General features: G+C 46.3%; 1 protein-coding gene across 1 annotated transcript; it reads left to right on the top strand.

The window, feature by feature from the left end:
* Positions 1-2,641: 2,641 nt before the first annotated feature.
* On the top strand, positions 2,642-14,805 carry LOC136154586 (PAX-interacting protein 1-like). The gene is given in 16 exon segments (XM_065916807.1): positions 2,642-2,698; positions 3,040-3,126; positions 3,882-4,023; positions 4,697-4,814; positions 5,340-5,484; positions 5,486-5,525; positions 6,702-6,745; positions 7,832-7,902; positions 9,247-9,349; positions 10,372-10,540; positions 10,630-10,634; positions 12,971-13,066; positions 13,988-14,122; positions 14,206-14,292; positions 14,378-14,445; positions 14,667-14,805. Coding segments are annotated over 16 exon segments (1,506 nt in total).
* Positions 14,806-15,039: the final 234 nt, after the last annotated feature.

Genomic DNA, 15,039 nt, shown 5'->3' with positions numbered 1-15,039 from the left:
ACCCAAAAAGAACAGGAGAATACACATCTGTCTCAACTGCACAGAGAATATTCTCCAGAATATTCTTGAGAATTGGGTTTATATTAAGCCATGAGACAACCATTAATAATTTCGATCAGACCAGAAAAATAAAATTTCAATCATACCAAATATGGTCTCTGGCATGCAAAATATGTAAATGGAAATCAACAGTGGGAGGACAATTTGAAAAATGTAATGTGTGGAAATTTAAAAAACATATACCGAAGGGCCCAATTAGCCAAAGAGTAACTCACAGGAGAAATGAGAACATATTCTGAGGTGAATCAAAATGAAAACACAATGTAGCAGGTCATCAGATACAGCAAAAGAAGAACTCATAGATATTAAAGCTTACAAAAAGAGAAAGCTCTCCAATCCCACAAAGAAGCTAATTGAGATAGAGTCCAAGTACTGCGTTTCGGACTCTTTCGTTGACTGTGATGGCTGCTCCAATTCTTCTAAGGGATTCCTGCCCACAGTCGTAGATATAATGGTCATCTGAGTTAAATTCCTCCATTCCAGTCCATTTTAGTTCGCTGATTCTTAGAATGTCAAAGTTCACTCTTGCCATCTCCTGTTTGACTGCTTCCATTTTGCCTTGATTCATGGACCTAACATTCCATGTTCCTATGCACTCTTACAGCATTGGACCTTGCTTCTGTCACCGGTCACATCCACAATTGGGTGTTGTTTTTGCTTTGGCTCCATTCCTTCATTCTTTCTGGAGTTATTTCTCCTCTGATGTCCAGTAGCACATTGGGCTCCTACCGACCTGGTGAGTTCATCTTTCAGTGTCCTATCTTTTTGCCTTTTCATACTGTTCATGGGGTTCTGAAGGTAAGAATACTGAAGGGGTCTGCCATTCCTTTCTGCAGTGGACCACATTCTGTCAGACCTCTCCACATGATACATCTGTCTTGGGTGACCCCACATGGCATAGCTTAGTTTCACTGAGTTAGACAAGCTGTGGTCTGTGTGATCATATTGGCTAGTTGTCTGTGATTGTGGTTTCAGTCTGTCTGCCCTCTGATGCCCTCTCTCAGTGCCTACCATCTTATTTGGGCTTCTCTTACCTTGGATGTGGGGTATCTCTGCTCCAGCAAAGCTCAGCCACTGCTTTTTAGAAAAGGCAGAGGAAACAGAGATCAAATTGCCAACATTCACTGGATCATCGAAAAGACAAGAGAGTTGCAGAAAAGGATCTATTTCGCTTTATTGACTATGCCAAAGCATTTAGCTGTGTGGGTCACAATAAACTGGAAAATTTGGAAAATGATGGGAATACCAGACCACCTGACCTGCCTCTTGAGAAACCTGTATGCAGGTCAGGAAACAACAGTTACAACTGGACATGGAACAACAGACTGGTTCCATATAGGAAAAGGAGTATGTCAAGGCTGTATATTGTCACCCTGCTTATTTAAATTATATGCAGAGTACATCATGAGAAATGCTGGCCTGGAGGGAACACAAGCTGGAATCAAAATTGCCAGGACAACTATCAACAACCTCAGATATGCAGATGACACCATCTTTATGGCAGAAAGTGAAGAAGAACTAAAGAGCCTCTTGATGAAAGTGCAAGAGGAGAGTGAAAATTTGGCTTAAACCTCAACATTCAGAAAATTAAGATCATGGCATCTGGTCCCATCACTTTATGACAAGTAGATGGGGAAACATTGGGAACAGTGGCTGACTTTATTTTGGGGGGCTCCAAAATCACTGCAGATACTGATTGCTGTTATGAAATTAAAAGATGTTTACTCCTTGGAAGAAGAGTTATGACCAACCTAGACAGCATATTAAAAAGCAGAGACATTACTTTGTCAACAAAGATCCATCTAGTCAAGACTATGGTTTTTCCAGTGGTCATGTATGGATGTGAGAGTTGGACTATAAACAGGGCTGAGCACCAAAGAATTGATGTTTTTGAACTGTGGTGTTGGAGAAGACTCTTGAGAGTTCTTTGGTCTGCAAGGAGATCCAACCCGTCCATCCTAAGAGAAATCAGTCCTGAGTGTTCATTGGAAGGACTGATGTTAAAGCTGAAACTCCAATGTTTTGGCCACCTGATGCGAAGAGCTGACTCATCTGAAAAGACTTTGATGTTGGGGAAGATTGAAGGCAGGAGGAGAAGGGGATGACAGATGAGATGAGATGGTTCGGTGGCATTACCAATTCAGTGGACATGAGTTTGCGTAAACTCTGGCAGTTGGTGTTGGACAGCGAGGACTGGCATGCTGCAGTTCATGGGGTTGCAAAGAGTCAGACACGATTGACTGACTGAACTGAATTGGACTGAAAAATGGAGGAAGGTAGTGGAACAAAACGATGAATATGTTGTTCAGTAAAGTTTTAGGGGCAGATAAAAAATATCTCTTTTAGTTAAAAAATCAAAGGAACTTTTTGGTCCACCCAGAAAAGTTCTTGCCCTTTTGGTAACAGTGTTCCCCTCAGTGTCACACAACTGTGGATCCACTGCAGTTGGGATACAGGATGGTATCAAAAAATTCAGAATATCAGAAACTGAATTTAACTTCATCTTGCTTCACTTTCTTTTTTCTTTTTAGAATAAAGTTTCTTAAATGCAATGCTTTCTGGTCCCAAGGACCAGTTGGTGATGTCTGAAACCTTTCTCACTGTCCCAGCGGAGGAAGTGCCCTTCGCCATAGCTGGGGTGGGGGTCAGGGTGCAGCCGGCCCCCTGAGATGTGGGATGCCCCACAGCACAGAACAGCTGGTTTATCTAAAATGTCCACATTGCCTTGTCTTAGAAAGAGAGCATCCCATTCTCCCTCCAGATGTTCAGATGAAACAGGGCTTAGAGTTCATTTTTGCTGTGTACTGCTGGGTGGGAAAGCCCGTAGATATAACATACTTTGTTCACACTATGGGAAATACACTGTGTACATATGTGGTGGATCTTGTGAATTGCTCTCCGATTGGAGATCACAAGTCCCTCTTCCCCAGGCTTGGGAGCTGACTGACAGTGGGTGTCGTGTATGTGCAGATCATCTAGGTGCATGGAGGAGCTGTGGACCCCACGTTCTTGAGCCACTGCACCCACCTGCTCTGCAGGAATCAGGTCAGTGGGCTGTTTGCACAGGTGAAGGCTCAGTTCTGCTGTGAGCAGGAGAGCTCTGAGCGATGCTGGGATGGTCATGCTTGGAAAGGACTTTCCCCCACCTCACTGATTTCCATCTATCTTTGGCATGTGGACACTTCTGTGGCTCCTTGCTTCTCTGTCTGTGAGGACCGGGAAAGAAAGGCAGGTTCCCTGTGAGGGGGAGGTGGACACCGTCTGCCCTGGCAGGGCCACCTGAGCATGGAGCAGTGGGAGCAGGGTCGCTCGGAGCTGCTGACTGGCAGCTCCCCTCAGTGCTGCTTGTGCTCATCCCCTCAGGTTTCATTTTTCCTCTGATGGGTTTTTGTTCATATGCTGACTGCTGTTAGTGTGTATGTAGTACATGGCCTCTGAGAAACGCCTGGTGAAGAGCACATAGGGGTCGTCCCATGGTTAATTCCAGAGGCAGTTACGTTTTCGTATCTCGCTGTGTTCTCACGGGCAATTCGAAATCTGATGATTGGAAGTGTCATGTCTTTCCATGACTAAAATCATTTCCTGGACTGTCAGCTTTCCTCCCCATGGTCAGCTCTTGTTCCTGTGTTTCGGGTTGTGTTCTAGTTGATCTGTGACACTGCTGTAGTTTATTAGTTTAGTACATTGAGTCATAAGCTCCTGGAATTCCTCTATTTATAGGACTTCCAATAAAAGTGACCTTGTAGTTATACACCCTTACAGTTCTGTATGTCACCTGCAGTAAAGCCTCCAATGACTGGCCTGTACTGTTGTGTTCACAGGCCATAATGGAGAGGAAGAGGTGCATCATGTCACACTGGCTGAACATGATCCTGAAGAAAAAGAAGCTGGTGCCACCCCATCAGGCCCTGCATTTTACAAAGGCCTTCCCCCCGGGGGGCAAGCTGTGCTCCAAGCACATAAGGCTCCCCCTGTGCTCCTGAATGAAATAAGCATCTTGTTTCCTTCTCTGTTCCCCTGTAACAGTCACAGCCTAATGACATTTAATGGATTCTCCCAAGTCTTTGACACTGTTTAATAAATGCCTATTCCCTGGTGGCTCAGACAATAAACCGTCTGTCTGCAATGCAGGAGACCTGGGTTCGATTCCTGGGTTGGGAAGATCCACTGGCAAAGTAAATGGCAACCCACTCCAGTATTCTTTTCTGGAAGATCCCATGGACAGAGGAGCCTGGAGGGCTACAGTTCATGGGGTGGCAAAGAGTCAGACATGACTCTCAGACATCATCTCCTGTCGGTTCTCCTTATCAGAGGAGCCCAAATCCAGGATCAGTAAGAAGAACTGACCAATGTTCATAGGCTTAATAAACTAACTTCGTTAACATGACCTGAACCCTGTTGTGCTAACACAGGAAAGCGTTCCCCATTTGGTATGTTTTGTTTCCGTCCCCCCTTGCTGGCTCATGTGCAGCACTGTCACCAGTAACAGCATTCTCAGAGGTGCCCCTCAAAGCCAGAGGAGGAATGGAAATACGTGGTTCTGTATCACAACTAACAGGGAGAAGAGAGAGTTGTATTAACTGGGATAAACTGTCATTATCTCTTGACCTTACTGGACATTTTCTCCCCCAGATTCTCTCTGTGACTGGGTTTGTTGACAGCGACAGGGGCGACCTGAAGTTAATGGTGTACCTGGCAGGTGCCAAGTACCCGGGCTACCTGTGCTGCAGCAACACCGTCCTCATCTGCAGAGAGTAAATGCGGCCAACTCCATGTCTGCCTTTGGCCTGCTCGGCAGTGCTCTGGGTCCCTCAGTCAGCCGGCATTCTGCCCTCGGCCCACACAGGGCATCTCAGGTCCCCTCTGTCAGCCAGGGTTTCATCTCAGCCCACACAGCGCAGCTCCGGGTCCCTCAGTTGACCAGGGTTCTGTCTCAACCCGCATGGGCCTGCTCTGGGTCTCTCAGTCTGTTAGAGTTCCATGGTGGATGTCAGAGTCTGCTTAAAGAATGGCAGTGATAATGGTAGCAGAAGAATGAAATTAGATGACTGAGGAGGGTGCAGTCAAATTAGGTGACAGTGGTGAGGTGAAAGCACACTGGCCAATGACCTCGCGATCATGTGGACAACTTCTTACAGCCCGATCAGCCCTGTAGAACAGTCTCTGCCACCTCCATTGAGAGCAAGTGTGGGCTGGGTCGTGTTAACAAAAGTATAAATTTGAACTCCGGTATCTCTAATAAAGGTGTTTTCTCTCCCCCCCCACCCCCACCAAAAAAGACTGACCTGTTTAAAGTACGAGAAAGCCAAAGAGCAGCAGATCCCGTGCCTGAATGCCCAGTGGCTGGGGGACATCCTGCTGGGGAACTTCCAGGCCCTGTGGCAGATGCAGTATGACTGCTACACCGCCTTCAGCATGCAGGACGCCCTTTACCCCAAACCGACACCTGGTGTTGAACATTCTGGGTAAGAACGCTGGCTCCCCGTGGCCACGGGCTGGTGCTCCAGATGCTGCTCTTGGCTTCGGGGTTGCTTCGCTTTTTATCTCATCTCTTGTTTCCTCTCCATGCTATCTCCCTCTATACTGGACCCAGGAGTTTTATTGGCTTGTATTTTTGTTTGCTTTTTTTAATGGACTCTCAGAAGTGGAAGGAACACTCGAAAGTCTTTTGATCTTGTCTTTCAAGCCAGCTCTCGTTTAACTTGCTCTGTAAGACGTGGCATCCCCCACGCCCACCACTTTCTGCTGCACAGATCCCGAAGAAGGCCCACTGCCCTGACTGTACACCAGATGGTGCTTAACCCCATTTACCCACCTGAGCATCACTCCAGGAAGTGGTTACTCAAATGCTGCTTTAACATGCACTCCCTTGAAGGAGTCTGTCCAGTTCTGGTACTAACAGCCTCAGTCGCAAGAAAGCCCTTTCTGGTTTTCAGCCACAGCCTGCCTGCTTCCCTGGGACAGACCTGGGTGTAACGTCTGCTCTGAAGCCATGGTGCAGACGCCAGGCCCTTCCTCGGTTAACACGTGTCCTCAAGGGCCCAGCCTGGCTGCCACCCCCATGTGCTGTGCTCATCACAGACGGTTCCTCGGACGCCAGACCACGGGGCTCCCAGAACTGTCCAGGGTTCAGCACACGCGGGCATGTGGTGCCTACATTGGGCCACAGGCTGCTGGTTTGCTCAGCTTTGTCTCATACAGAACACTCAGCCCCTGCCAGGCTTCCCTGTAAACTTAGGAAAAGTCCTCATGGTTCCCTTACTGGAGGCCATCACCTGAGCTACTGCATGTTCAAGATGACCTGCACCTGGAGAGGTGTCTCATTTCTGTTATTACTGATACACTTCCATTATAATTGATTTTTTCTTGGAAGTTGGTTGATTTAAAATGTTGTGCTAGTTTCAGGTGTGCAAAAATGTGAATAAGTCATACTTGTACATACATCTACTTTTGTTAAAGATTTTTTTCCCGTGTAGCTATTAAAAAGTAATGAGTAGAGGTCCCTGTGCTATATAGCACATCCTTATTGTTAACCTGCTTTATATATAATAGTATGTATGTGTCCTGAGAAGGCTTTTATATTGATAAAGAGTCCTTAATTTACATAGTGCTTCTGAAACGTAACCAGTTTCTCTCTTTAGATGCTTGGAGATTTCCGTTGAAAGTGTCAGCAGAGTTGCTGATGGTATGTCACATTAGTCACCTTACTATGGCTGTTACTGTGTTACAAAGAAGAAGGGATATGTTTGTATCTGTACCTAATTCTTTTAATAATTGACCATCATGACCAATGAGGGCTGAATCTTCTCGCCTGTCATAAGCTGTTCAGTGCACCCTGTGTCTTTATCCTCTTCATTGATGATATTGGGAGTTACACTTTCACATGACACACATTAGTTGCATGACTTCTTCAGAGAGCTACATGACTGCTTACAGAGGTGCAGAGCAGAATACAGGGAGACCGTGTGTTTCGGTGGGGTTCAGGAAATGGGAACTGGGGCGCCAGAGTGTCAGCCCTGACCTCAGCACTTCACTGTGGCAGTGGACTTCCAGGCCACTGGCTGGAGTCTCTGATGGGATGCCTTCAGGGTGGGTTGTTTTGCACTGGAGTGCCAGGGTTTGGTTGGTAGGAAATGAGTAAGGACTGCCTTTCCCTTAGTGGGGAGGGTCATCTCCACCATCATCCCAGATGGAGAGGTGGTTGCTTCCAACAGTATAACATAAATGAGTGTGCTTGTGGAAGAAAGGCTGGGTTAGAGGCAAGGAATGGGTGAGGGGGCAGCAGCCACAGTGTGAGCCTGGCTGCGGGGGCCTCCAGCTGGTTTTAGGAGCATGGGTGCTGTGCCCGGCACACAGAGTAGCCATCAGAGGCCTGCCTTCCCCTCCAGTGTCCTGTGACCCAACCGTCCTGCACCTTCATAGGGGAATCTCCTTCTTTCTGGAGGGGTGTAATTGCAATCATTTTGTTTTCCAAATTCCATTGGGACACAAAATGTTTAAAGTAAAAAGTGTTTTAAAAGTTCAAGGATGAGGATTAAATCTATCACAAGAGCTGAGGTAGGGGTGAACGCATCTTAAAGAACTACAGGATCTGGTGAATAGAGAGGGTGACCAGCACCAGGGCCTCCCGGGACAGTTCGCAGGTGCCCATGGTCTCTGCCAGTTGTGCCTTGGGGAGTGTTTCTTGTGTGTGGTGAGAGGGGTAGAAAGCGCTCAGAAGCTGCTGTGTTCCTGGGGTGGTTGACTAAGGTAAATCATACTTTAATTACAGGGTGTAAGACTACCTCCCAAGCCAAAGCAGAATGAAGTAACTAATATCCAGCCTTCTTCCAAAAGTGCCAGGTAGGAAGAATCACCTTGTGTTTTTTTTTTTTTTTTTTTTTTTTTAATGGTTGATGATCTTTTACAGTCTGTTCTAGGAAATGGTGACAGTTGGGGAAATTCCTAAGATTTTCACTTGGAAGGGCTTTCCAGGTGACACTAGTGGTAAGGAACCCGCCTGCTAATTCAAGTGACATGAGACAAGGGTTCAGTCCCTGGGTCAGAAAGATCCCCTGGAAGAAGGCATGGCTACTCACTCCAGTATTCTCGCCTGGAGAATCCCCATGGACAGAGGAGTCCGGCGGGCTACAGTCCATGGGGTCACAAAGAGTTGGGAACGACTGAGCCTCTAAACCACCAGGACTTGGAAGGATACACTGCTTGCATTGTAGCTGTATCATGACATGTCTCGTTTCATCACTGGAGATAAGTGGGGATTAGCCGGTGTCTTCTCCTTTCTTCTTAAAAAAATAAAGTCCAATCTTCTGTTTTATCTTTTTTCTATCTTGCCAGAACCCCCATTGTGTGAAACAAGCTGCTGTGGTGGGACAGGGGCAGGGGGACTGGAACCCGGCTCCAGGCATCCTCAGTGTGTGCCCGGGAGCCCACGTCCAACCCCTGACCCAGGTCACGATGGGGGATGGAGCCCCCTCTGTGGGGCTGGGGCGGGGGTGTTGTCAGACTTGTTCTGGTCTCACCTGGTGGAGGTAAGCCGGTGGTTTAAATGGAACCAAGAGACCCTCTGAACTGCATTGAGTGAGGATCTTTGCCTCTTCTCTACTCCTCAGTCCCCTCCTTCCAGTCCCCACAGCCACCCAATCTGGGGATTGTTGGATTCTTTAGCAAAAGCAATTATGTGATTATATACGTCATTAAAACACTACAGATTTTGTTAACTTAATACACTGTCTCAAATATAAGCTAAAAATAGGGTTTGAAAAAATTTAAGCAAAGAAGTTTAATATAAAATATGTACTTGAGTCAACCAGCTTTATTCTGTGTCAGAGCTTCTGGGGTGAGATGGGTCCTGTGGAATATGGTGAGGGACTGGGGGCCACAGAGGGCCCTTGAAGCCCTCCCTTCCACCCGCACAGACCCCCAAGGACAGTGCAGGCTGGGGGGTCGGGGGTGGTGCCTGATCAGCCCTTCCCCTGGGGGTTCCAGGTGAGAGTCCTTTGGGGTGACTTTGTGTAAATGGTGGGAAAGAAAGAGCAGGTGAATTACTGCACTTTCCCTTTAAGAACAGAAAAGCACACACAGGTAAATCTCTCAGAGCTTCTTAACACTTTTAAAATTAAACTCTCATGTTTGGTAAAGAACATATTAGGGAAGTAATAGCCATTCTCTTTTATGTGTGTTTCATAGAATCAAAGATATTCTGCCTCCCACCAAGAGGATACCACCAGAACTGACCCCTTTTGTGCTTTTCATTGGATTTGAGTCTGTTCAAGTTCAAGAGTACATAAAGGTGAAATTTCCTTCTGTTTCTCATAAGGATTTTTAGGAATGTTCCTTTCTGTTTATATTTGCTTTAGGTGAGCAGTTTTATTAAGTTAACATGTAGTCAGGAATACCGTGTTGTAATGGTGTTCATCATGTGTATTCATAAACTCTGTCATCATTACATCATTGCCTTCCCGCCTTATACTTGCTGCTAATTCCTCCTTTGACACTTGCTTTCTTAGGATGACTCAGGTGAGGAGACCAAGAGCAGTCTTGTAATCACACATTAGCAAAGCTGTGCAAATACCATTTTCTTAAGGACATTAGCTTATGAGAGTAGCTGTGCCCCATCAAGTTTCCTAAATGAACCCATCAACTTCTCAAGATTTGTTCTCTCTGGTGCAGCGGGTGCAGGGGTCACAGGTGTATTTGTATTTATTTACATAAATGCACTTCTGAAAGTAACATTAGGAGGGACTGTGGGCTTGTGTCTGGGGATGGGATGGTTAAAGTATAGTTGACCTGTGTCACAGGGATTCAAATATTTCCCTTTATTTTTTAAGGAAAAGAAAAAATTATAAATACAACTATAAAATTCTTTTTTTAACTTATAAAACTGGGTATAAAGAGATCATCTTTTACATGTCTATGTCTTAGGTCGATTTTTATGTCATCATTTCTTAGAGACTGTGTCTCAACGTGCCTTATCAATACCCACTTCGGCGTAGACAGCCTGGGAGGTTCACTCCTTATGTAGCGAGTTGCTTTGTTCTCAGAGCTTTCTACTTCTTCAAAGGGGTGTCCTCCTGGTGTCCAGTGGAGGTCCTGCTTTAATCTTGACTTATGTGGCACGGATTAGGGAAATGTACATTGTCACTTCCAGTTTCCACTTTGCTTGCACGGTGGCGTAGGTCTGGCTACACTGCTTTCACCATTTTGTGCTGTCGAGAGTCCCATTCACGGTCTAGACAAGTCCTGGGCTGAGGGCGGGCGGGTGGCTCTGCAGACCAGATGGTCTCACCTCTGCTCTCTGTTCTTGGCCCTCAGATGCTCCACATCCTTGGTGGGGAGGCTGCCAAGTCTGCAAAGAAGTGCACACACCTCATCGCCAGCAAGGTGAAGCGGACCGTCAAGTTCCTGATGGCCGTTTCCATGGTGAAGCACATCGTCACCCCAGAGTGGCTGGAGGAGTGCTTCAAGTGCCAGAAGTTCATCGGTAAGTGGCCGAGTCACACCCTGTGCACTGGATGCCCAGTTAGGAGCATTTTTGCCTTGAAATTTGTCCCCATTCTCATCCCAGCAAAGATCAAGTTCATTTTTTAACTCTGTGAATTTAAATGGATAAATAACAAATTATTTCATTTCCCAGTGAGTCATTTCATATTTTTGCATTTTACTGTGAAATAAGAAGGTTGTGGTAATTGGGGAAGTACTGGGGAAGAGCTCTGTAGCCTTGCCTTCTTCTCCTGATGATACGTCCTGTATGTCATGCTGGCTGTCCAACGGGGTTCCAGGTGTGGCACAGTGAATGCAGCAGGGCCAGGGAGCCCAGGTGTGTCCTGGGAATATGGGGCAAGTGGCCTGGGGGGACAGCGTGGGTCACCAACCCCCAGGACAGGCACGGGCATCTGTGGTGGGACATTCATTCCGTTGCTCTGTGCCCCCCTCCCACACGCCTCTTGCTGGGGGCTGCATAGGTGGTCCTTGGGTGGTGTCCACGGTGGTCCCTTCTCCACTCTGCCTGCTCTCACCTGGTGCTGCTCTCGAGTCATCTGTGGGAAGCACTCTGAAGTCTATAGTTGCTGTTTCTCCTCAATCGACTCTCATTTATCCCCTATTTCCTCACGTCTCTTTTCTTTCTCGACCATGGGGCTATCACTCTTCCCATGTCGCCCCGCTGTGACCAGTGACTGCTGGTCTCCTCTCCATTCATCCCATCAGTCGTGACCACCTGGTAGTTTTTGGCAAAACAAGAGCGTCCTAGACTTGTCTTAGGCTTTTCTGCCCTGGTACTGGCACCATCATGTCCCAGGGACTCCCCACTTCACCCCCAGTTCCAATCTCAGGACAGACCTGGGGAGCTGATGGCGCTGAGGCCCATGGGATCTGCCTATGCCAAGCTGACTCACACAGTGCTTCTCCTGTCTATCTGTCCGGTTCCAGTCCCACACCACAGGGCTCATGCTCATCTCTCCCTTCCTGTGTCCGTACTCCAGCAGTGAGATGCCTGCTCCCAATGTCCTAAATACATTAGCTTCCTGGACGAGTCCCATATAGTCAGCCCCCATCGTCCATCCCTGCGCCCCCACCCTTGCAGCACACCGCCCCCGCCTGGGCTCTGACAGCTTTAAGACTAGACACTTCCTATCATGGGGGAGGGGTATTTTGACATTTTGTATTTATATCTATATAGTTTGGGACACTAATTATGCAGGCTATTTCTTTCTGGAATACACATGCCCTTTACACTGCTGTGGAAAGTTTGACTCTTGCCACAACTCCGACCAAGTTAATATAACTCGTCTTCTTCTCTTAGAAACCCAGGGTTGTTGTAGCTACTGTGTTCATTTCAGTGTCATCTCTCACCTTAAACACGGACTGCTTCCTGTCCTCCCTCACGGCTCTTCAGCAGGCACAGCAACCTTCATCATGCTATAGAAACTAGCATTTCAAATACATCACTTCATTCAACTATATCACTTCATGCATGAAAGTACTTCTTTGTTCATTTTTTAACTTCATTTTTTAGACATTATTATCTTCTTTCACCTAGTGTGGTGCTTTCTTTTTCTGCTGGTGGCTGATGGACTTGCATTTTTAGCAGTCACATCAGTGTCTCCTGAGTGACGTGATGGAGGCAGCAACTATGTTGTCTAAGCTGAGAATGGTTTTCTCATTTTTAACGTGTTGTTTTAAAAAGAGAAGGGCAAGTGACAGACCCACCATGTGGCCCGTCAGCCCTACAGCGTGTCATCTGACTCAGCCTGACCCTGGACTGTTAGTTTGGTTACAATGATGAAATGAAAAGCTTTTCTGAATGAGATGTATTTGTAAGAAGAATAAAATATTTTGTGATCTTTACTTTTTGACAAATTAGGTATTGTTTACATATTCTTAGATCATCAAAATCTGGTAAAATCATTCTTTATAAATTGATGTACATACTCGTGTATAAAAGGAACTTGTTTTTGGTACATCTGTAAAATGTGGCTAATCGACTCTCAGTTGGAGTCCAGTGGCTCTGAAGTCACTGGTCCCTGTGATCACAAGCTGGCCGTGAACCTGGTTCCCGGCCTGTCCCTCCACATGGGCACTCTTCACCTGGGTTTGGGTTGGGGTGCTGTGGCCCCCCAACAGTGTGAAGTTACAGCTGAGAGGCAGGTGGGGAGCTGCCCAGGGATGAGAGGAGGGTTCACGGCTTTCAGGACATTTGTTTCTGAAAGCTGAGAAACACTGATCTATGAGGAAGAGTGTCTTTGGCCTGGCTGTTTTCAGGAGGAAGGTAAATGAAATATAATCGGGGAGACTTACTCATTCACAGGTGGATGCCAGCACCTGGCTCACTGGGGCACCTGGAGCCAGTCACACACGGTGCACCCCAGTGCCAGGCACTTCCTGAGGCTGTACAGTCTTCCTTTTCAGACAGCAGAACTATCTTTTCCAAGATGCGGAGGCCGAAGTGCTTTTCTCCTTTAGTTTGGAGGAGTCCTTGAGGAGGGCACATGTTCCTCTGCTCTTCAAGGTACACCTGGACTGGAGCTCAGATCAGCTGCTCAAGCTGGGCAACTGTGATGGGCCAGGCAGCTTGCACCCAGAGAGCCAGGCTCTCCCCACTCCCCCTGCACAATCAGGCCTCCTCTAGGGTCTGTTCGGGTTGAAGAAAATCGATATGGAAAGAGATGCATTATAAACAACCTGGGTTCAGAGAGTATGTTATGAATAATTTATAAGATTTTTTTTTTTTTGCTTTAACAACTTACATTAATACTATTCCCATAAAATGTATATTCAGCTGGAAAATGGAGAACATTCTTGAGAAAATATTAACTGAATATGTGTCTAATAATTCTAGAGTACAGTGTTTAAATGTTTCTAAGATAGAACAGTTTGGAAAATGTTTGTATTGAACAGTGGCTTAGTAGATTAATAGAGATAATCAGATTTTGGGTTTTTTTTTTTAACTCTTAAGGAGCCAACTTAGGAATCAAAAGAGATTTGCAGTACTGAGTTAAGAGTACATTACCTAAAATAGTCTGTTTTGCTAAATGTTTTAGGAGTTTAAACAAAATGGTACTTCTGGTACATTTAAGAGTAAGGAAATTAGAAAAGTTTAATCATCAAAATCATTTCGTACTCCATTTGAGCTTTAGGAATTGTGAAAAATGTTCTTATTCTTACTCTGATCACAGAATACTTCATGTCTTACAGGAATTAAAGTTCTAGTCACTTTTTAATAATTATAAGTCACACCTAGCATACGAGAGTGTTATTTCTGAAATTTCATGTCTGTGTTTGCCAGGCCCACTTCGGGTTGGGGACCAGGGCAATCTAGTACCATATAGCTCCATGAAATTGGGCATTTTGTCAAATTTCTTGGGTAGGATGAGAAATTACACACACTGAAAATTCAGTTTGAAACCAGTACACATATTTTCATTTTTAGGTGAAATACTTTTACATCACTCCTGGGATCTGTCCATGTCTGTCAACCATGAAAGCGATTATGGAATGTGCAGGAGGCAAAGTGTTGTCTAAACAGCCATCTTCCCAGAAATTCATGGAATATAAGCAGGGTAATGTGCACAGTAGTGACAAATTGTTGAATGCATCAATGTCATATATGAGGCTCAATAACCAAGAAGCTGCTTTTCTTTTCCTTAGAGTATGTCAGAAATGATTTCAATATCCTATGAAAATAACCTTCACTTGTGTCAAAAATATTTTGCCAGAGGATTAGTTATGTTCATTGCTCTGCTGCATGTTGGTGTGCCTGGGTGCGGGCAGGTGTGTCTGTTTGACAGGTTTTGTCTTTGTTCCTTGCAGATGTTCAAAGGCAGAGTTTGTTCTCACTGGAGTGCTCACTCAGACACTGGATTATGAGTCATATCCTTTGGGAAGGCGGTGGGTGGGCCCCTCTCATCCTTAGTGTCAGAGCTGCATGCGCTCCGTGACCCCACAGGTTACGGCACTACTGCCAGGGTTAGTGATAGAACCGCTGAGAGGTCCATTGAATTTCGTAGACTGTTCTTCTAGAGTAGATGCTCTTACATCTTTCCAGGCTCTTTCCCGCCCTCCGTGTTGAGATCTGAATGCCTGTTCTGCACTGCCTTTCCGTGTGGAAGGAAGACTTGGTATAAAGCTTACCTGAGCCATCTGTGGGTGACCTCTCGGGGCTCTCCTCACGTCTGCAACCTGAGAGCGGCCACGTCGTCCTGCCACAGGCAGTTGCCTGGGCTGCAGGGCCTGGCACATGCCCTGTAGGAGAAGGGAGTGACTGGTTTTCTGTGGCGTGGCTTTGGGCACCTGGGGCTCTTTTTCTTAGTGTGGGGCCCTTGTTGGGTGTCGGCACTGGTCCACAGTGCTGTGGGAAGCTGTTTTCCTCAGCACACCTACATATAAATTTAACTGACGCACCTGCGCTGGTGCCAGGAGCCGCGCGGACCTGGCCTCGGCCCTGTTCCCTTAGACTCCCTTGTTTTAGAGCTGCTTTCTTTG

Source organism: Muntiacus reevesi, chromosome X (genome assembly GCF_963930625.1).
Source record: "Muntiacus reevesi chromosome X, mMunRee1.1, whole genome shotgun sequence".
Taxonomy (NCBI): Eukaryota; Metazoa; Chordata; class Mammalia; order Artiodactyla; family Cervidae; genus Muntiacus; species Muntiacus reevesi.
This window is presented reverse-complemented; position numbering and strand designations above follow the sequence as displayed.